Below are 24,493 nucleotides of genomic sequence, written 5' to 3' on the forward strand. Positions count from 1 at the left end.
GGTGGAAACAATGAACACAACTTTTATAAACGATGGTATCGCAGAGAAAATACAACACAAAACTCGTAAACGTCAATTGGATACACTATATGAAAAAATTTCAGATTTTCTAATACCGTCAAGCATTCGCACAACTTAAAGGAGATTATTGTTGCGTATTGTGATTCACCGGCAGCAACGCAGAGAAAATCTAAGCCAGTAAAACATTGGAGATTCGAAACAAACAGTAGATAAAGGGAAGGTACATGAACAGGACGAGAATAGGGCCAAAGACAGAGAGCAGATAGATAAGTGGGGGATGAAAATGACTGAACCATACCAAACGGCACTGAACAAACATGTAATTCAGTGACCACCAGATACACAAAAGCCTGACTGTAAAAACAAAAAGTATAATAATAACAGAGGCCCAACTACCAATTTAAAGTCAATACTTGAATTTTCCAATCAATTTCGAGCAAAGGTCTCAATTGACGTTGAAAAGAAGGACATTAGGGGGAAAAAGAGCATAAGGATTGATGGACGGAAAAGCGATGAAACACCGATTGTGATGAACGATGAAGAAGATGCAAAGTCTTGAGTATCAGGAACTCAATGTGCAGAAACCCTCAAACAGCTGAAAATAATCGATGTCCCGAGATACATAAGCTGTCTGTTTCATTGCCTAATACTCCAACATGGGTTAGCAGAATTAACAGAGGAACTTAGAGAAATACTGTGCAGGTCAGAATGAATAAGTAAATGTAAAGATCCAAAAGAAACCAAACAAATACTCAATAACAGCCATTAGTTTAGTGACGGGGTATGCACTTTCATATTCTCGTAACAGTATACAATTACGTTACGTAATTTGAGCACATACATCTTAAAAGCCAACACTATCAAGCTTTCATAGAGAAAGCCAGTGGTGACTACTCACCTAAAAATAATAATAATCAAGACGACGACCCCGATAACCAGGAATCTCGCGATAATACAGAAAAGGATTTTGGAGGAAATAGCAAGGACCAATCTGTAGACGAACGAGATGGAGAGAATAATAAAAACGACGCGTGAAATACGGAGAATGGCGAAGAAAATGAGAGAGAGAAAGAAAAAAAGGAGGCTGATGAAGAGCGCATAAAGCCTTCGCCTAAGCATCCACCACCACTGAATACCAACACCAAACGAGACTCTCTCTCTCTCTCTCTCACTGGATAGCGATCGGGGCAGGAATAAAGCTGTAATATAAGAAAGTGACGACAGTTCTGGCGAGGAGAGAGAAATTTTTGATAAAACGAGCACAATAGAAAAGAACAGAGTATGTATGACATGATTGCCATAAGATATACCTCCATTAGCCCCACAAGGCAAGGCAGCTCAGACTCCACCCCGTTTCAAAAAATATGGATAGTCGAAGATCATCCGATCAGATATATCAACAACCTAGCATCCTTTACAATAACAGATGATATTTTGGGCACAGAGACCATTGACGCGCTGTATTATTGAGGGTATATAAACCCAGTAGTCATGAATAACGAGACAAAGGTAGTTAGTGACGTCATGCTATCCAAAACAAGGAAAGTGTGCGTTATTCGGATGCACGCGAAAACTCACTTCGAGGACTTAGCACTAAGATCCGATACAAAGAAATGCGTGATAGCCCTCAGATTATTAATAATGGTGAACAAATTTAAAACAGTAGAATTAATAAAAGATTCAGCGATACTCAATTTTAACTAATAGCCATACGTAGTCGAACAATTTGAGAAAATTCTGAAAGAGATAAAAATAAGTGCTACGTTACATACAAATACATTGGTAGTGCCACCAGTAGATCAAAGATATAAGCTAATGAATGAATACCATGAACTTGCAGTAGGAGGACACCGTAGTATTAATAAATCATAAGGGAAAATAGTGAAAGATTTTTATTGGTAAAATATAAGGCCAGACGTAAGGCAGTACGTACTGGGCTGCTTGTCATGCCAAACAAAAAAGCTTGTGCAAGGAACAACGAGACAGGCCATGGTAATCACGGATTCCTTAAGCAGACCATTTGAAAAAATATTGATAGACTTTTACGGACCAATAAATCAACAATCAGCGCACAAAAATACACACATCTTATCAATACAGGATTGGCTAACTAAATATATAGGGCTGGCCCCCGTTAAGAAAGCGATGGCAGACAAAACAGTGAGAGCCCTAACGGACAAGTTGATATCACACTTTGGAGCTCTAGAAAAGTTATCATCTAATAGGGGGCCAACATTTATGAACAGAACGATGGAGGAATTCGCCAAACTATTTAAAGTCGACAAAATCGGGAGCACAGCTTACCACCTTCAAAGCAACGGTGCGATCGAGCGTATGTACCACATAATATTTAAAAGCATAAGTCAGCCAAACCAAAAAATAGGACGAGGTACTACCACTGCGTGCTCTAGCATACAACATGCCAGAGCACAAGAGCACAGGCTACACCCCACACAAGCTTGTTTTCGGCCAACGTGCAAAGCTGCCATCAAGCTTTAATTAGCTGGAAAAAGGACACACGTACACAGACTTGCTTAAACAAATGACAGAGAATCTCACACAACTAAGAATGCTGGCATCAATGACACAGACCCAAAATGAGTATACATTAAACACTATTACGACAGGAAACAGAATAAAAAGTTCTTTATGGAAAAAGAAATGGTATACATATTAAAAGAACCGTCCAGAAAAAAGTATACGACTATTCTGAGGGGCCATATAAAATAAGGGGTGTATTTTACAAAAATAATAACGTGAAATTACAAAAAGGCAACGAAATACGCGTAGCACATATGGACAAAATCAAGAAAACGTGTGTACTAAAATCTCCACATCCAGCAGAAAACAAAAAGGAAAAGGAGCAGGATACTACAAAGTGAACACTTTTATAATGAATACTTGACTGTAGAATAAAACTTTTTTGTTTTGCGGCCCTTGAATGAACCACAACAGAGACAACAAATTATGTGGAGCAGAAATATAAAATCATTACAAAATGTGCTACCAACGGACATTCAGGCAATTCAACACCCCCTGCTAAACAAAAAGTATTGGTAGAATACGAACAAAAAAAATTTTTTTTTTGCAGCCCTTAGATGCACTAGGAAAAAATATACGTTGACAGAAGCATGTTAGCAAACGATAAGGCGAACAGAATAAAAAAAAACACATATATGCACACTGGTAAAGGTAAAAAATTAGAACTATCCAAATCATATGGGAACAAATTATAAAACATACAAGATGCGTGCGTGGCATTCTCTCATGAAAAATATTTTTAAAAAATTTATAGTAAGAATAAAGTAAGAAAAAACGATAATAGTGACAATAATGATAACAATACGAATAAGATACTAAAGAGGTAGCGTAACCGAAACGAAAGTGAGGTGCTACAATCAACGAAAAATTATATAGCACGTATAAACAAACCAAAAATTCGGCTATAAGCATGGAACATGCAGAGTTGAAAAGGCGAAAAAAAAAAGACTAGAGTATACGTACGTCAAATTTTTTTTTTGCTGTACAACACCCAGCTACCGGAAAAATAAGTAATAAGATAAACAATAAGGTTACTATATTTTGTAACCCTTAAGAAGAAAGGCATTGTCATAAAAAACAGTAAGAGATATTGTTCATGATAAGGAAATTAACGAAAGAAAATAATGATAATACGATGTGAATTATCATTATTATTATAATTGAATTTTTATAAGAACAAAAAAAATGGAAGAAAATCGAAAGAAAAACATTATTAGCATTTAAAAAAAGATTAAATAACAAAATGTTAACAAGTTCACTTACGATTATATGTGACGTACTTTATAATAGTGTGATTAGTAGATTTTAAGGAACGTAAGACATGCGAAGTTTTGAGGAAAAAATCTTATTTTTAAATCATTTTGATTTTAACTACCAAGAAATACAGCTGTAATTGAAAGTTTTTATTAATCGTGCACTCAGTTATAATCTGTCAATCACTTTATTTGTGGTCAATCCTAAAAATTCCTAACCTTCTATTTAAATCGACAGCCAAAATAGATAGACACTAGTTTAACTTAAATCGTTTGTTGGAAATCGCAGAGAAAAAAGCTATAATTGCGTAATTGGTCGTAAGATTTCGATTGAACAGATATGAGATGATGAAAAAAACTACTGAAAATTTAGATGATTTGTTTTACCTAACAAAACTAAAATGAAACTGAGCAAATAGAAATACTTATACACATTTAGTTTGAAAGCCATGTAAGATAAGGTTTTCTCCAGTATGTAAGGGATCAGAATCACAATAAAATCTGAGGCAGCATTTCACCATGCTAATGACACTAGCATATATATGCATAGTAATACAACATTGCAGAGTCTATTGGACACAGTTCTTACAAAATAAAACAATGGCTGTAAAATATATTTTAAAGAAAAAGTTTTGTATCTGCATACACATGTGTATTTATACGGAAAAACACCCACCCAAGAGAGTAGTACGAGTCATGAGTCTTATAAACAAAGTCAGAATATCTTAAGGAGACACGTGTGATATAATTTTTGAGAATCCGAAGTGAGCATAAAACATAAATTGCCTGAATGATTAAGCAATCGTGCTACTTAACCACCAACGGTATCATCAGGAAATGTAAACATTACAATAGCAAATAACATACGCACCAGTATAAATAAAAACAAAAAAAAATATAGGACGATAAGCGACGACTCGAAGATAAGCTAAAACATTTGTATTGGCTAACATGAGTATGTGTCTAGTGGAAAAAGGCCCAAACATCTGCGGGTCATGCAGAAATGAGAAAAACCAACAAACTTTTGCCAAAAAATACCCATGAATTGCCTATAAATTTCTCTTATAACAATGTACACAATCTTTAATCAAAAAAAAAAACAAATTTTTATTATTATTAAGGGAACATATTTTTAATTGACACCAGGCGAGAAACAATAAGCACACATTTTGTACATAATTAAATTGCGTACGCAATCAACACATCTTTCAAAGTTTACTAACGTAAATAATGGAAAAAAAAGAAAAAACGATGTTATATTTAACAAGAAAACTATTATAAGTATTTCGTACACGTAGAAAAAGTTGGCTATGGAAAAATAAGAATTATCTATGAGGCAAGAAAAAATGTTTGTAAAAGGAGTGCAATATATCATTACCTAATAGAAAAAATCTATTTACAAAATAAGTTATTAACAGCTAATTTTTCCGCTGGTAAGGTTGGGTGTAAAGATTCAGTATATTTACTCAACGAGCCTTCTCTCTCTTCATTACAACGGTCGCATCCAAGTGCTGTTTTTCATGGGGGACCCCACTACTGACTTGTTATTAAATGATTTCAGGTAACAGGCGAAAAAACACCAATCGAAAAGCTAACCTTTACGTGGCTTCCAAACCAAATGTGGATAAGTATTTTTATTTTCTTAGTTTTATTTCAGTCTTGTGAGGTAAAATAAATCTTCTAAATTTCCAGTAGTTTTTGTCATCCTCCGATCAACTGATCAATCATAATTTTACGATCAATTATGCAATCATAGCTTTTATCTCTATGATCTCTAACAGACGTTTCTTAAAGTTAAACTTGGGTCTATCTATTTTGGCTGTTGATTTAAATAGTAGGTTAAGAATATCAGGATTGACCATGAATAAAGTAATTTACAGATTATAGCTAAGTGCATAATTGTTAAAAACTTTTAATGGCAATTGTATTTTTTGATAGTTAAAATCAAAATAATTTGAATAAAGATTTTTTCCTGGAAACTTTGCATGTCTTACGTTCTCTGAAATCTACTAATTACACTTTTTTAAAGTGCGTCACATATAATCGTAAGAGAATTTGTAAATATTTTGTTATTTAATTCTTTTCTTTTATTATTTATAATGCTTTTCTTTCAATTTGTTTTAAATTTTTCTTTTGTTCTAATAGAAATATAATAATAACAATTATTATAATTGAAATACTATTATCATTGTTATTTTTTTTTTCCTTCAGTTTTGAGTGTAAACATATAATTTTCTTTTTATTTGTGTCTAACGCACAAGTCTATAGCCACACTGTGAGTATGCTGCTTAGATTTTAAGTTAAATATACATGGAGCCAATAAAGATTTTACTTCTGTTATTTTATGTGAGATTTTCAACGAAGTTAACGCTTAAAATAGTATCAAATCTGTGGTTTCACCCCACTTCAAAAGTTCATGTGGAATTTGGCATGGATTGTCAGAGCAGTTACAAACGTACCCTTGCCCTTATAATATACCCATTGCTGGGATGAACGTACGATAAAGAAGAAGCAATTAATGTTATTTTTTAAGTATAATATTGTAAGTTTATCTTTAGGGAGGGATACCACATGACTTGACCTTTGTATCCAACCGTGATGATTAACCTACCTGTACGGTCAGATGTACTTTTTCGTTCTAGAATCCAACCTCTGTATCATACCTAGTACAGAGATCGGATTTATCAATGAAAGAAATATCTAACTGTAAAGGTAAGTTGCATTTCAGGGTCACTTAAAAAGGTCAGGTCATTTAACATCCCAGACGATAGAACAATTATATCTTAGCAAGATGAAACGTTCAAGACGACCCCATCATATTCATAATGATATGTTACACAACCCTGCTTAGTCTCGTTTAATAGACCGTTCCCATATAAGAGCGTGCGGACGTGCACATCCACATTTGCGTGCATATGGCACACGTTAGACATTTGACATAAGTCAAGTTTTTAATAATTTCTCTATTTTTATTACTGTCGTTGTCAAACATATTGTTTAAAGTGAGTAATATGTCTAAATTTCAGAAAAAGATTTTTACTGATAGATGTGTTAATTTTTGAAGTAATACAGGTCACGTAGACAAAGAGGTAAGATCTATTTCTAAAAGTTTGCAAAAAGCATTTAAGTATCTCTGCCACAGCGAGAAAATGTAAAAATAGTACACAGTTGTTCTAGGTAAATTAACATTGAAGTGAATAAGACTGATAAAAACTGGAAAAATATTACCTGACAAAACTGTAAAAAGAGTTGTAGAGTCTTACGTAAATAATTTAAACAGTCGAATTATGCCCAATAAAAAAGACTATGTTTCTGTAACAATTAATGGTGCTAATATTGAAATGCAGAAAAAATTGTTGTTGTGTGATATAAAGGTACTTCATAGTCCATTTGAAGAATGGATTCCTACATTTCCCATTGGTTTAAGTAAATTTGCAGATCTCTGACCAAAATGGTGTGTATTGTCTGGTTTCAGCGGTACACATGGGGTACTAAGAAAACTTTTAGTTAGATGTTTTTAGCGTCTTTCTATGATGATGTGGGCTGTAAAAAAAAAACTGTATGTTCTTCCACTTCTTGGTTGCTCAGTCAAGTAGGCTTTTTCGTGTCAACACTGCTTTAGCCCAATCAGCTTAGAGATAAGCATGGGACGTTTCTCATTCAAACGCACCCTTATCATGTGCAGTAGCGTAACAATGTTATTCAGCTATTCCATCAAAATCTTACTTATGATTAATGAGGTTGCTCATTTGATATTATTTTTGTAGTGCTGCTTAGCTTTGTTGCTAACATATATTATTTTATTAAGTTATAAGCAAAATTCCTTAATTTCTGGAATCACCAATTATTGCATGACATACACTGCAGTAGTATGGTGTGTTAAATAGTCAGATAAAAAATAAGACTTCAATGCTGTACCACTCTTTTTTCTTTATTATAAACCAAGTTAAGATGTACAGTACATTGAGCATTATTGTAACAAAATTTCTGTGCTGCGCTTGGGCAACGTATGCATAGTTCTCGGGAAAGTCCATATGTACTAAGACTTCCTCCTTTTGTAAATTATTTTTTAAGTCTGACATAAATTAAGACTGTGCTTTGAAAAAAAAACAACAGGGTGAAAGAGTTCTCCATTTTGTAGATGAATTACCAACGAAGTCATTGACTGGAAGATATTCTTTCTTAAGAGTGCCACGGTTAGTTGTTTGCCAAATTGAAAAAATAACCTTTAAGATGCAATTTTCCGTCAAAATATCGTAAATAAAATTCGAAAACTTTTAAGAGACTAATAACAAGTTGCTGATAAATTTTCACACAGAACAATCCTAAACAAGTCTGTAAAAGATATTATTTTATTCTCATGATTCAGAGTTAATTTAAAAAAATTTTAAGCATCGATCATTGACTTAAAGTTTTGGTGCAGTATAAAAATACATACACTATGTGTCCCACTGGCACCAGGCAATGCATATCATTTTGATCAGAGATCTGCAAATTTACTTAAGCCAATAGAAAATGTAGGGACCGATTCTTTAAATTTACCATGAAGGATCTTGATATCACATAACAATAATCTTTTATGCATTTTAATATTAGCACCATTAATTATTTTTTGGATCCACCATTTTAAATTTATGTACACCTGACCTTAGATTTGTAGTCAGCAACTTTCAACACCAATATATTTCAGAAACCTCTTAAGTAAGGAGATCTTTTTCTATCCACAGTTAACTTAGAATGTCTGACATATATATGTGTGTGTGTATGTTTATGTGTGTGTGTGTGTGTGTAAATTTTATATCCCACAAATCATAGTAGTATAAAATCAGGTGCAATAATGTAATCCATTAATACATTTTCATTGCAGTTTTTTTGTGTTTTGTTTTTGTTTGAGCTATCTACGATTTGTTCTATTGTTTGTTAAAGGTCAGATGCCTAAGATCACCTGGTTTTCACTGCAATGAAAGTATTCGTTTGCATTCTTTTACTAAAACTTAAGGGTGTATTTTTCTAATAACCTGGGGTTGTTAATAATTTTCTACTTGTCATATATTTTCTTAAGTTTTCATTTTCACTAAAAATAGGTTTGAAACAAAATATATATTTTAATTTATATGCGATTCTCCTATCTAATAGAACATTATCGAAATTTTTGGAGTTATAAGTTTTAATTTCAGTCAATATGTTTTAAATGAAAGAATCTCACTTTTCTCCATCAGAATATCTAGGTAATAAGAAAAAGTCGATATCAGCTCGTTCAGATTCGTCTTTACTTTGAGTCTTGCTCAAATATCATTTAAGACTTTGATTAAATTACTTCGTTAAATTTTGTATTTCTTAATGTGTCAAGGTTAGATGTCATAGTTTTGAGTTCATCTTCAAAAATGTTATCATTTAAATCTTTACTAAGCAAAATTATTATAACATAGATATAAGAATTAGTTGCATTTCAGGCGGAATCAGTAAAAGAATTGAATTCTTCATCCTTTTCACTCAGTTCTTGTCGTATTTCACTTCGTTTAGGGTCCTTCACTGGTGGTTGTGAATCTTCCCACAAAGAGTTTTTAGCACCTCTATGGTCGTTTTCAGGAAATAAATTTGTTCTCAATAATGCATTGAGATTTATTGTATCTCTGACAGGTAGTTGTGACCTTTCATTCTTTTTAAAACTATTTGGTTTTACTCTAGATATTTTTGTATTTGTACCACTAGCATGTAATAATAAGGCTATTCATTCTGAAAAATTCATTTTTAATGAACTGCACATTTATTATACACTTTTACTATTATTTTTTTAAATACTTTATGTGGATAATGTATTCGGTTGAGGAAGTGTTTTTTTTAAATCCTTTAAGTAACTTCACAATAATCTTATTTTTGTTATTTTTGTTTTTTTCTCAACCTCAGAGTTGTCTGTGACTCCTGGCTAATTGAGGTTCATGTATTACTAATTTTGTCATGATTCTAGGTCTTCTTACTTCTACTGCCTCCAGTAGATATATATATATATATATATATATATATATATATATATATATGTTTGTAAATAGGGACTTATGCGGACTTAACTTGCTTCTTACATATATATTAATAACATGGTAGAATTATGTGGACGTCCCCATTATGTAGACGTCCACATAATTCCACTTTTGTCCTTATAATAACCCTTACATACACGTGATTGTCCGCATAAGTCACTATTTATGAATATATATTTCTATATACGATAGACATTTATTGAGCCATAAGATAGGACACTATCTTGCCATTTGTACATGATAACTAAAATAAGAAAAACAGTCAGGGGTGTCGCTGGTGACTCTTGGAAGATGTGAAAACACCCTCAATGCACGACTGTTATGTTATGCATACATTTCAACACGTTCAGCAGCGTTTAACAAATTTTTGGCAGTAATTTATTTCTTTGGAGGAGAAGTACATGTTCTTGGAGAGGCCATTGTCGAGTAAAAAAAAAAATCTACATCCTACCACAAATGGTACTTCTGTACAACAACTTTCATTTATAATATAGTTGTCTGGGTTACGGCAGTAATATCGTCTGGGCCAAATAGGTCTTTTCATTTTACAATACAACTCGTGATCAAGAGTGAAGATCACAAAAATATTCTGGAAGTATACGAATCATGACGTTTCCCAACGTTTGTGAAAATTGCTGCAGGTATTTTTTTTATCCACTTCAGGATAATACCCTAGTTGTTATAGTTATTATCATGCTAACATACTAACATGCGTGTGTTACTCTTCTTAAAATTTGTGCTTGATCAGCATGCCTTGGCCAGCAGTCGTGCGTAGCAAGTCTGTGTGTATGTGCGTGCGTTTGTATGCTTAGCTGCTTGTTGACAAATAAGATGTAGTGTGTCTATATATTTCGGCTAACAGCAGCGTAAATAAAGCGTTTCTTAGTAGAGAGAGAGAGAGAGAGAGAGAGAGAGAGAGAACGAGAGAAAGAGACAGAACAAGAGAGAGAGAGAGAGAGAGAGAGAAAACGAGAGAGAGAGAAAGAGAAAGAACGGTATTAGTATATCTATATAGGTGTGATAGAAAAAGCTTCTTGCTTGAAAAATTTTTACTGCCCAAGCGGAAAGTCCAAACCTCGTATGAAATTATTTAACATAAAAAAAATGTACAATTAGTACAAAGGTGGGTGGGTCATTTAAGAAATTGTATAGAGTGTAGGTTAAGTATGAGTGATGTATACGAGGTCATGAAAAAGTTGAGGCATCTCTTCTTTGGTGGTGTGATGTTAGAAACTAGCTTTAGTAAGGTTACTATTTTAAACGGTGATGTTTAACGGTACGTCTCTTAGACGTAAGACACTCTCTTGAGTGTAACAGAACTATGTCTTAGTAAATAGTTTAGGTCTTCCATTCGATTCTGTCAAGTTGTGTCTGCTTTACATCGACGAGCTTTTAACAGATTTAAGGCTTCTCAATTTTAGATACTGGTGGAATCATGCTATTCAAGAGAGTCAAAACGCTTACCTTAAAGGAGTTTCCTAAGGATATCGTTGATTATTTTTCTGGGTAGAAGACCTGTAGTTGGCATCTAGGAAATTGGCGTAGGCTCAAGTCTTGAATGCATGTAAATCATAGTGCAGTGTATTCTGGGTTATTATGTACCAGCAGAGCCCAGTATCAGGTATTCACGTTCCTCTTTCGGTGTGAGCTAGCCCAGTTCAAGACGATGAGGTTTGATGTGAATACTGTACGGTATGTGGCCCACTACATACCGTACCCAAGCATTAAAGATACGCTAAAGACGCAGCTCTCTCGTGTAATTCAGTCCATAATAAACCATAGAAGCATTATCTAGATGTGGGAGAACTACAGCCTTAACTAGATGCTTTCACAGATCCCTAATAAGCATGCCTCCTGGAAGCAAAGAACACGGAGAATATCCCAAGTCTTTGTTGCAACGTAGTTAATATTAGTAGTCCAGGATTGTTCGTTTAATAGCCACACGCCCAGGTCTACATAATATCTTCAAACTCGATGACGTGTCCCAACATCACCACGGCAGGGAGTAGAGCACGGTTTAAACAGATAATAAAAGTATGGCTGCCCGTGACCATTGCTTCTATTTTTGGCAGATTAAAACAAAGGCCATTTGGTTTTGCCCAATCGACCATTAACACGATATTGGAGTTAATCTGCGCTACAGCCTCAAGGATACATTCAAATGATGCTGAGCAGTAGATTTGAATATCATCTGCAAATATCGTATACCTGTTATGTTTCAAGATTTAGGGCAGATAGTAAACAAACATCAAAAATAATCTTGGTCTAAGAATATCCGATGAGTCCAAGCTTTGTCGTAATGTCCATGAAGTGTCGTAAATACTGTCTAATACTTATCATGTTCAGCCGTAGGTATTAGTTGAAATTTACTTACTAAATAAAAAACTAAAGAATATACCATGATCTCTACCAAGTTTTATGATTTTCTTTTAAAGATATCGGAATTACTAAGCTATATCCTGAATTTTCAGTCTCTCATGTCTTATTCACCTACTGTCAAAAATCACCACTTAATACAGTGACATTGCTGTAGCTAGTTTCTAATATCTGACCATCAACGAAGAGATGTCTCACCTTATCCACGACTTCATATCTATCACTCATACTCAACCTACACACTATACAATTCATTAAATAACCCATTTAACTTAGTACTCATTGTACTTTTCTTTTTAATGTTAAATTATTTTATACGAGGTTCGGACTTTCCGCTTGGGCAGTGAAAATTTTTTAGGCGTATTTCTTTTTCTGTCAGACCTTTATAGATATACTGATACCGTTTTTTTCTCTCTCTCTCTATTTTTACTGAGAAGCGCTTTATTTACGCTGCTGTGAGCCAAAATATATAGATATACTACATCATATTTGTCAAAAAGCAGCTAAGCATACACACACACGCACATACACACAGACATGCTACGCACGGCTGCTGGCCAAGGCATGCTAATCGCACACAAATTTAAAGAAAAAGTAACACTTGCATGTTAGCATGTTAGCATGATGATAACTATAACAGCTAGGGTATGTTCCTGTAGTGTGTAGAAAAATACCTGCAGCATCTTTCACAATCGTTAGGAAACGTCATGATTTGTATATCTAGAATATTTTTGTAATCTTTACTCGTGACCACGAGTTATATTGTAGAATTAAAAGAGCTAGTGGGTCCGAACTATATTATTGCCGTAACCTAGTCTACTATAATAAAAATAAGAGTGTTCATACAGAAGTGCCATTTCTGGCAGAATTTGGACTTTTCTTTTACTTATCAATGGCCGTTACAAAAACATTTCCTTCCCCTGCAAAAAAATTAATTACTCCAAAAAATTTTCTAAGCGCAGTCTCTTTTTTTTCTCTCGGTGAGTACAGTAACAGTCTGTTTTGATAGTGCCTCTTTACTGTAGATCTGTCTGTTTTGATAGTGCCTCTTTACTGTAGATCTGTCTCCTGCTGTCTGTTCCCTACGGGCACTTTGATTTCAGGTAAACTTCACGCTTTATTGTGCAGGTTTGATGTGTGACTGTTATCTTAGCAGTTTGTGCACAGCCTGCAAGGTGTTATCGGCTTTGCTCCATGTTGCTTTCTTAAAAGGCTATGAAGACAGGGCTGACGTATTTCTTATTTCTCTGTTGGATTACTTAACTGCACAAGCGTGGAACTCCTGAATGGGCCACTGTGTTGCAGTTTTAGCATGCCAATTTCTACAGCTGTTAATATGAGTGAGGATGAGGGAGACGGAAGACAGGAGGAGAGGGCAAGCAACGTTTTGAGCACAGATAATACGGATGATGATGACGTCAAGCTATCTGCTTACAAGGTTTGTCCGCTGCTCAAACGTACCAAGTATGACGTTGATGTTTTGTAACAGCAATTGGGTACTGAAAAAGAAAAGTCAGTCAAGTCAGCACTGTAAACTGCTATAAATTTTCTTAATTTTTCGTTGATCGGTATATTTTTTGCGTATTTAACTAAGCTTGTGAAAGAAGAAGAACGTCACAGTAGCAAACTTAAATTACAATAGATAATTAACAGATTACCTTTAACTGTCGCAGAAAATTGGACATGGCCAGTTACAGCAAAATCCAAAACATTTGCTGATGTTGTAGGACGAGACGCACATAGTAATGCAGCTTTTGGCAATGGTTAATCGACCACAATAAGAAATGAGACTAAAGTAAGGATAGATCCTCTCAATGAACATGCTAAAGAATATAAAATAGCTTTGGACACTAACAATGCGTGAAAGTCTATCTCTGCAGCTCATCTGCGACTATAAGTTTGACAAGTTACATTGACCTCTAACAAATCAGTAGTTGTTAAAGGTGAGGGGCTACAAAATTTGATATGATGATCTAATTTAGTAAAATGAGGACTTGAAATTAAAACCATACAAAAGTTACAGCCACACATCGTCATACATAGTATGCCTGTTGAGTGCACGAAAAATTAAATTCACAGTAGCTTTATAGCACAAAATCTTTGTGAATATAGATCTTGTGTGATCGAATTACCACCTCAATATTATATCGTGAACAATTATTTTTTCAAGATAGAGTAAGCCTTGGTTGTGTCCAATGCAGGTTCAATGATCATGTACCTCTAGTACAGTGCTAAAGATGTTAAAAGCTGGGGCATATTGCTGCAAATTGCAATGATGAGGTGGTGTGTGGTTGTTGTGCTGGCTTACATAGTACTAAGGATAGTACATTAAGACCATCTGAATTTGTATTAACTGCAAAAATAATAAGCTTTACAACATAAAGCGTTATACATTTGACAAGAATAAGTGTCCTACACGTCGTGCTGGTATAGAACGTAAATCCCACACTATTAACTGTCGTAAATAACACCACAAATGTAAACACTAGCAGATTAGTTACAGGACACATACATGCACAATCTATACCAGCTTACTTTCATGACATTGAAGGACTTGTCAAAGACCTGTACAAGTACAACATGGCTGTGTTTGGTATTAGTGAAACATCTCTTAAGCTTAGTACACCAAGCAATTTGTTTCAGATACCAGGATACTGTTTAATTAGAAATGATCGGATTACCAAAGGTGCTGCTGGTGTGGCTATTTATGTTTACGATTCACTTAAATGCAGAGTAATTTAAGTACCTGACATCCCACTTGTATATATAAAAAGTCCAGAATTCTTAATTGCATAAATCAAAAGCAAGTATTTTACTATACTTTGTGTCGTAGTATACTGCCCACCTTAATCTGGATTCTAGGCTGATGTTGAGTCCGCAATAACAGATAGTGCTTGCGCAAATGATCAGCTATTTATAATGAGTGATTTTAACATTGAAAAGAATGTCAATTTCACTGATAAAAATATTTTCAAGTATTTTCAGAGTTCCATGGGCCTGGAAAGATTGCCTTTTAATCATTTTCATTTTAGTGCAGAATCAGACTCTATAATCGATTACATCTGCTTGAATGAAGCTCACTATGTAAGAATTTGTAAGCAACTGAGACAGCCATGAATCTATGTACATAATGTTATCATGGTTGGGTTAAATATTCCTACATCTAGAGTACCTCTAAAGATTAAAAAATATCCATCCTACGAATGCATTGACGAAAATGAAGTGCTAAATGATTTGAAAGAAGATGATTGAAGTTTTTTGCGAAATATATGTCTTGAGGACAAAGTGAGTCTTTTTACACAAGAATTAACCAGAATACTAAACCACTATGCGCCCTTCTGAACAGCAACCATGAAGAATAGCTGACATCAGGGAATTGATCAAAAAACGTAATCAGGTATGGCGAGATTATTAACATTATAGGACTGATAAGTTTCATACTGCTTCCAAAAAACTGCATAATAAAGTCTAATTGAATGTAAAGAATGCCATGCAGGCATATTATTAACGAATTTTTTCTGAATGCAAAACAACTGCACAAACTTTGAACAACATTAGATCATTGGGTTTAATTGAACGCAATTAACCCCCATACATATTTCCCTTTACCTCCTACAGAACTTAACAAGTACTTTATTAAAAAGCAAGAGTCTCGATCACTACCATTGCCCCAAGGACCAAGAATTTTACCATATCATCGCTTTTACTTTGGTCATGTTGAATTACCAGATAAATTAGAGGCCTTTAGCTCTGAACATTCTAATGCAACCGGAAGTGATGGACTAAACCTAAGATTTTTTAAATATGCCTGCTGGTTATTTTACCATTTTTGATTAATGTATTTCACTTATAACTCCAGTCTGCTGTTTTTCCAGATGCATGGAAGCGAGCACTAGTCTAGCCGATACCCAAAAAGATTAATCCCACTCTGGCGGGTGACTTCAGACCAATCAGCATATTGTGTGCTTTAGGCAATTGCGTTGAAGCAAATAATGAATTATCTTGATGAGAATGACATACTCAACTGATTTCAATTTGGTTTTCGAGGACAGCACAGCTACCCCACTGCACTGATCCGAATAATCGATGACATTAGGGAGGCTATAGATAGAAACAGTGTTACACTGATGATGAGCCTTGATCAGTCACGAGCCTTTTATGTAGACAATATTAAATGACTTGTTACCAAACTTTTGACCATTGGCTTCTCCGATGTTGCAGCATCGTGGATCAGGTCTTACTTGACTAAAAGATCGCAGATCATTCGTGCACCTACTGGTGAACTTTCTCGGACACTTTTCCATGGCTCGGGTGTGCCTTAGGGAAGTTTACTTGGGCCATTGCTTTTTTCAATGTTTTTTTAATGATGTTTTAGTAAATTGTAAATGTGAAGAGGCTAAAATTATTTTACAGTAGGCAAACAAGATTCTAGAATACATCTCAAGGTGGTGAGATATAAATGGCCTTATTACTAACGATAAAAGAACAAAAGTAACTTGGTTCGTCTCCAGAGGTATAAATAGTCGTCTGTTTACAAAGTAGTTATTAACTGATGTATTATTTAACAGTGTAATTGTTGAACCAACTAAAAAAATTCAGCTGCTAGGAGTCATGCTTGATAGTACATTGACATGGAGACCACGTTGTACAATAGTTGCAAACAAATGTTACTCTGCATTAGCACAGATAAGGTGCTTTAAGGACAGTCTTTTGAGAAGCAGTAGACTTCTCCTAGTACTAACACTTATATTTTCACACCTGGATTACTGTGCGTCTCTCTTTTATAGCCTATCATCGGAAATGGAGCTTAAGATGACTCGTTGCATAAATGCTGCCCTTCGCCTCATTAACGATATTCAAAAATTTTAGCATAAAACACTAGCTTATCAAAAGTATAGTATTATATTACAATCTAACAGAAGAAGATATGTTATGCTGTGCCATCTGCAAAGAATCCTCACATCACAAAAGCTTACATATATTGCAGAACTATTTACTTTCAAATCTGTCTTACCAAATGCAATCAACCTTAGAAATTCGAATACTGCAGAGTTACTAGTAACGCGTATTAATCTAGATGCTTAGAGACATTCGTTTGCCATTGGAGCTGCTAATAAATTAAGTGCATTTATTGCTAACCTATGGTTTTTCCAAGCTCAAGCATTTTTTTTAAAAAGATTATTTAAATATACCATTAGTAAAAATTTTGGACCAAAATAATAAAATTGCAGATTATTTTATGTGTTGTTACATGTGAAATCACGCTAGCCTATATTAAAAAAATTTTTTTTATTAAATAAGAACACTGTAACCATTAGTAGATTTTATTATATTCGATTCGTACTACTCAATTATTTAAATAATACTTAATTTAAATTATTTTAACTATCATTTAACATTTTATCCTAATTGACCTTATTGTCATTAATTTATCTGTAATGTATCTTGTACTATTTAGACCTGCGTGTCACTAACCTTGTACAAACTGCTTTAAGCAATCTTGTTAAAACTAGAGCCTAGGGTAATATGTACCGCAGGTCTTTAGATTAAATAAATACTCTACTCTACTCTACTCTACTCTACTCTTTCTCTCTCTCTTTCTTTCAACTGAAAAGCGCTGATTTTACGCTGCTATCATATGTGGTTACAGAAATGCAATTTGAAGCAGGATTAGGACTTTTCTACTTTTAGACAATGGCTCCTCCAAAAACATGTACTTCCCCTGCAAAAAAAGAAGTTACAGACAAAAATTTGTTAAAAGCAGTCAAATGTGTTGACGCTTAAGCATAACATTAAGCATAACAGTCGTGCCTCAAGTATGTCTTCACATCTTTTGAGAGTTGCCCTACAGAAAGTGAAATATGACAAGAACTGAGTAAAACGTACAAATACTTAAATACTTATACTGGTTCCAACTCAGATGCGACTAATACTAATGTCTATGTTATACTTATTTCGCTGAGTGGAGATTTAAATGGTCACAGTTTTGAAGATGAACTTAAAACTATGACAAGTAACCTTGACACCTCAAGAAATACAAAATTTAACGGAGAATTTGGATGATTCTGTATTAGATAAGAAAGTTGCAGATAAATTCACATATACATTGGGTTTTAAACCTATTCTTAATGAAGATAAAATCTAAAGAAAATATATAACAAGTAGAAAGTTATTAATAACCTCAGGTAATTAGAAGAATACACCCTTCATTTCTAGTAGAAGAATGCAAACGAGTACTTCCATTGCAGGAAAAAACAGATGATCTTAAGTACCTGACTCATAACAAGCAATAGAACAAATCCTATACAGCTCAAACAAACATAACACACAAATAAACTGCAATAAAAATATATCAATGAATTACATTATTGCACCTGATTGCATAGTACTGTCGAACACCTACCCCTTCTAAACAATAAAACGATGCAAGCAACAATACTGTGTGTAAGGCTTCTAAAAAAGGTCAAATATCAATAACGCATCTAGGACATAGTATACCGTCAATTTTTATAAGTGAGTTTTTTACTAATTCAACTAGTGGAAAGTGGATGCTTGGGTACCCAAGTAAAGAGTTGTACTTTCACAAAATTGTATGGTAGACAATATAATTATAATCATAAATATTTTTTTTATGAATTAATTTTGTGTACGAAAATGGTGCAATTATTGTTGGAAAGTGTAAGCCTACGTTAGTTGGGTGTGGTTTCAGTAAATATTTAAATATTAAATAAGCTATTAATAATAAACAATGTATTGCAGTACAAAATAATAAAAATAATGTATAGGGTCGTTAGTACAAGCCTGTGCACTTTCGTCGAATCTTCCTGTGATTTCAGAACAACTTCCTACTGCCTACGGTAATAACATCTGTAATCACGCTCACATTCATCACATACGATCCCACACTTATTTCTCATCCATATTTAATACCCTAAAGATAATTGTATACATAAAATTAAGAAAAACCATCATGTAGAAAAGCGTTCTTCAATAGGGTAGTATTACATGCTAGTGAATGTCCCTTCATGACGTTCATCATATATAGTTTTTTTTGACAGATATTATTTAAATGGCAAACGCTTATTAAAATAGCATAAGAAACACCCATAAAAATTGCAGCTTGTTTGACTATGCCATTATTTTATGTATGTATTATTTTAAAAAATCGATATTTAACATGTAAGTTTATGGAAAAAAAACGTTAAATGGCATTTATATGACTTGTAGGAATATCCCAGTTTTTTGGGTACAAAACATTACTTTCAGGTAAACGTATCAAATTTTGAAAAAGACCCACGAGTTGGTTTTCAAATAAATTTAGAAAGAGGGGATAAAGTGTGCGTTAAAGCATGTACGTGAGTACATTCGTATGAGAAAAACAATTCCTATTTTTACTGCAGAAGTTAGCTTTCCTCTTACTTCTTTAAACTTTTTCCCTTGTAACTATGTAATGAACATCCTCAATAAAAAAATTACCTTAATCACGAATAAAAATATTTTGAAAGAATAAGACACAATAAAAATTATTTATTGTATTCCTACAGTACAAAAACTTTTTTTTTTTTAATTTTGAAAGTTGTGTTAACGGTTATTTATATAATTCAAAAGTTTAAAGTTTATAATACGTAAATAAATATTTATTATTACACAATTTTAAAGCTGCTCTGATAATATATACTAGTTTCGGAATCTTTTAATCACGTACCTAAAAAATGTATTTAATTGAATAAATTATTTATTTATTTAATTGATAATTAGGCCAGATGAATCAATACACAGTAAATAAAAATTTACTTTAAGAATAAGCCACAAACTGTACGATCAAATGAAGTATTCGAGTTTCTCATATCGGGCACGCTTATAGCAGAGTTGGTAAGGATCTAGTCAGTACACAGAAGGTTGAGAGCTTAAATCCCCTTGAAAACTTTTTTTTTGTAGTATATTTTTAAACAAAAAGAAACAAAATTCACAAATTTTAAATATGTGTCGTGGTAATGTAATTTGGCGTCATGTGGTGTCGAAGAAACCGGAAGTACGTCACGGGTAATGAGATGAAGGGGGAGAATCAAGCAAAATCCACTTGCGTAACACTTTTTCTTAAGATCAGAATCTGGAATCGTTGATTTACCTTCACGCATAACACGCCCATAGAAATATAACTTTAATTACTTTAAAAGGTCTTACAATAGCTTTGAAATCACTCAGGAAAATATTTTTGAGACAAAATCTTAAAACTTCCAAAATTTAAAGAAGGGGAGATCTTACAGACAAATCAGAACCTGGACTAATAACAGAAATTTTTTTAACAATATTCGATTAAACACCTTTACAAACTACTGTATGTTACGTTAAGGTGGATTTTCCGAAAATTCTAGCACCTAATAAAATAATAAAAACGTTTCATGACTGCCTTGTTGACGAACATAAAAAAATAATTTAAACTTATTGGAAGAACAGAGAAAAATTTTATTTCTAGACATCAGAAATAATATTCTTAAAAACGTTCGACAATGCAGTAAATGTCAAGAAAAAAAGATCAAACGGATAAAAATGAGAGATTCCCTAGTACTTACAGATATACTTATCAAAACTTTTAATGAAGTTTCCATAAATACCGTCAGTAAATTAAGAATAACCTTAAACAGTTATTACCACTAATAAGATAATGTCATTTGGCTAAGTAGTAAAAAAGTAGTAAGTTTATAAAAATTTATAGTTATAACTATAGTGAACAGCAACTGCTCTTGTAAGCCTTTTTTTACTGAAAAATTGAGTTAACCAAACTATATTTATTGTACAGGTAGAATCATTGAGGATTTACATTACAACGTTGGTGGTCTAAATGTGTTGTTGATTCATTTTACAATACACGAATTTTTCTAATTAAAAACACTACATAACAATAACCAAATTGATTCATTCAAATCAGATGTTAGAGTTATCTTAAGAAAGATAATTTTCATTTAAATTAAATATTATTTTTTGATTCTTCAGCCAATTTTCCTAAAATAGACACTTTGAACAAGAATAAAACCAGTAATCTCCTGCAAACAAATTGAGTACCCTATCTTCATTGCCAAGAGCGATCCCTATAACTTAAAACCTTTTAACTTTACTCATAAGGTAATCTGAATTTTATTTTTTGTGTTACTGTTTATTGACTGTTTATTTATTAAATAAGCTAAATTTGTAATTATATTTGTATAAATTGAATTGCATAATTTTTTTTTAAACTTTTTTTTTACAAACGTTTTACTCAATGATAGCTATTCTGTACTGAATAAAAGTGTATTTTATGATTTTTATAACTAGGCATATTTTAAATAAATAATTTTTTATATCATTTTTTTTTTTTTAAAGAGTTTTTAATTTTTTTCTCTTTACCAAACAAGACCATAAAGATGAATAATCTTATTCTAATTGCTTTTTTTTAAATTTTGTTTACTTGTAAGAAACGTAATTTTTAAGCTACACTTACGTGCAGGTAATACCATCTTATTTAGAAAAAAGTGGTTTTGCAGGATGTTACTTATTTCTAATTCAAACCAAAGGCTTTTTTTTTGTTGTAGTTATTACAAGCCAGTTATATTATTATTTAATTACAATCTAAATTAATCTGATAGTAGGTGAAAGGTTGTTCCAAGTTAACGTAAACTGTTGTCGTATGTCTTAGTTTGTTAATTTACAATCAATAGTTATGGATGCATTATCATTATATTTATAACATTTCTAGTTGGCAAAATTTCATCTATTTATTCTATCAAAAATATAATATTAAATGTATATCAATTAGTATAGCTGGCTTTTTTATTTTTTCAACAATCATTTAAAAAACTATTGTAGATGTCGTATATGCGACAAGTTGTAAGGACAGGTATGTCAGTGTATGTAACAGATGCGACCGTAAAGTCAGAGGTGATATAAGAGAAGGTTGCTGTTTTTAAATAACTGGATGAATTAATAAAATAGGGTACTCTCTTGTTGACCATTCTATCATAACATCGTACCATTGACATTCTTTGTACTTTTCTTAATTACGTTTCATATTTTTTATAATCGTTCATTTATGAAGCATAAAGATATGTATTAAAACCACATCTAAAAAATGTACATATTACTTATTTTAATGATTAATGCACTATATCTGTACACTATATTACTTTATAAAATGTATATTTATGTTTATGTATCGTTTAACATCAAATATCATAGTAGTTAAAGTTTGTACTAAGGTATCGCAGCAACTAATGTCCACTTGTTTCTTTTTGTTTTTAGTATTTTTACGATAACTTATTATAGTGATTTCGTTGTCGTATCGTTTTAAATTTTTTTTACTGTTGTTCAGACACAATTACTTAACATATTTTAAGTCAAAACAAACTTTGTTAATCATTAGAAAGACTTTTTTATGATTGTATCCTAAAGCACTTGTCTTTTTTTGAAATCTCCTTATCTCCAACGATAAGCCTAGATGTATTTGCATTAATCATTGAAGTACGTACTTGGTAAGATGAATAGTGTTTAGAGATAATAACACAGAAAATAAGTCTTTTTTTGTTTTATAGAACCAATGAAGGGCATAAAAATGAGATCGAGAGAATGCATGGAGTTTTTGAATGCCTAACTATAATCTCAATGATACGTTGATGTATAGATAAGTTGATATAACGTTGATATAAGCATCACAATAAGACAAGACTGAACCTACTTTTAAGAAATATTGAATTCTGATTTGGAGTGGTGCTATACATCAACCTTCTTTTAAATACGAAAAGTGTAGTTTTATGTAAGAAGTCATATAATTTTACTAAAGGCTCTACAACTATACGTGCAATATACACGTTGTTTTATTTGTGTACTATTTACAGCTTTAATATTTTTCTACTATTTACAAAAAGAAATCTTTGTTAATGTCTTGATATGGAAAAATTTATCCATAGACAGTTAGACAAAGAATAAGTAATGAGCTGGAAAAATATTTTTAAGCAAGTATAACTGATAAATAATACACAAACTAATAGAACTGAACTTGTTTATTGCAACTCAATAAAACTAACCTTCTCTAACCTTGTTGCCTTATAATGTATGGTAAGCGAAAAGAACAAAAAAAAATTAACAGTTGAGGACCTAGGGATTATTTGGAATATATTTCAGCAGAATTTAAATAACAACATTATTGAGTCTGTAATTTTATCAGATATAAGCTTAAAATAGAAGCTTTTGTCTACGACATATGACAGTTTAATAAGTTCTTAGTTAATATTGCTGGGTAGCAGTCTATTCTTAACGTGCAAATATATCTGCTTGCCACTTTACAAGACTATTCAATAAAGTCATGCTCAAAATCAACCTTCAAATAGTCACCTGGAAATCTCCTATACAAATTAAAAAAAATATTAATTGAATATATTTATTTTATTCATCCACCTTTAACAACTTAAATATAAATAATATACAAATGATACATTTTTTCAGAGTTTCTATGGTGATGGCCCTCCCAAGAATAGCTTACAATCTTCCTAAATTTGTATTAGGTTTTGGATAAAGATGCATAAATGAAACTCAACTAGTTCAAGTGACAAAAAAATTTATGAGATTCTGCTACAGTTATGCTGCACTACTATTTTTCGTAGTTAACACAGCCATTTTGGACTAAAATATAAATTATTAAATATTTTTTGTATGCATGCAGACAAAATTAATTGTATTTAATTTAAAAAACTTCTATTTCTTAAATAAATAAAGAGTTTTAATGTTAACAGATACTTTATTTAGGACAGGCTCATCTTATTCTGAAGAAGCGTGTTTTATCGTTAATTGATATAAGGCAAGTTTTTCATGTGATTGATCTAAGCAAAGATACTACTATTATTTTTTTTTCTTTTAATGTTGCTTTCACAGACGTGTTTCACGTTACAGTGTGAACTAACAATTTCAGATAGATGGACTTGAGAGAATGTATAACGGAAGTAAATTTCGCATTTTATTGCCATTCATCGCCTCACCATGCCCTGTCTTGCTCCACTTCCTCCACCCTGACCACTCTACCATATGACACACTGCACCACACTGCCGCAGTGCATAAGCAAAGAGAGTAAGTTTTTTTTTATTGAATATTAATTTTTTACTGCACAGCTAATTCTCCTTAAACAAGAAAAAAAACCCTTTTCTCAAAAATGCAACCAGCAAAATTCTGCACTGTAGCTAAGTACCCCATTCTGATTATAAAAAAGGTTTTTTTTAATGACTTATAACTTTAATTTA

At 32.7% G+C, this 24,493-nt stretch overlaps 1 protein-coding gene across 1 annotated transcript in view; it reads left to right on the plus strand.

The window, feature by feature from the left end:
- Nucleotides 1–23,915, plus strand: part of LOC106639004 (sphingomyelin phosphodiesterase) — a 657,347-nt gene extending 633,432 nt beyond the window's left edge. The window contains exon 9 of the mRNA XM_089589283.1: nucleotides 23,705–23,915. Within this exon, the coding sequence (XP_089445409.1) occupies nucleotides 23,705–23,774 (70 nt within the window). The 3' untranslated portion in view covers nucleotides 23,775–23,915. The remainder of the gene's footprint in view (nucleotides 1–23,704) is intronic.
- Nucleotides 23,916–24,493: the final 578 nt, after the last annotated feature.

The sequence above is a fragment of the Copidosoma floridanum genome, unplaced genomic scaffold, assembly GCF_036245765.1.
Source record: "Copidosoma floridanum isolate Cflo_tuat_1 unplaced genomic scaffold, Cflo_Japanese_pri ptg000008l, whole genome shotgun sequence".
Taxonomy (NCBI): domain Eukaryota; kingdom Metazoa; phylum Arthropoda; class Insecta; order Hymenoptera; family Encyrtidae; genus Copidosoma; species Copidosoma floridanum.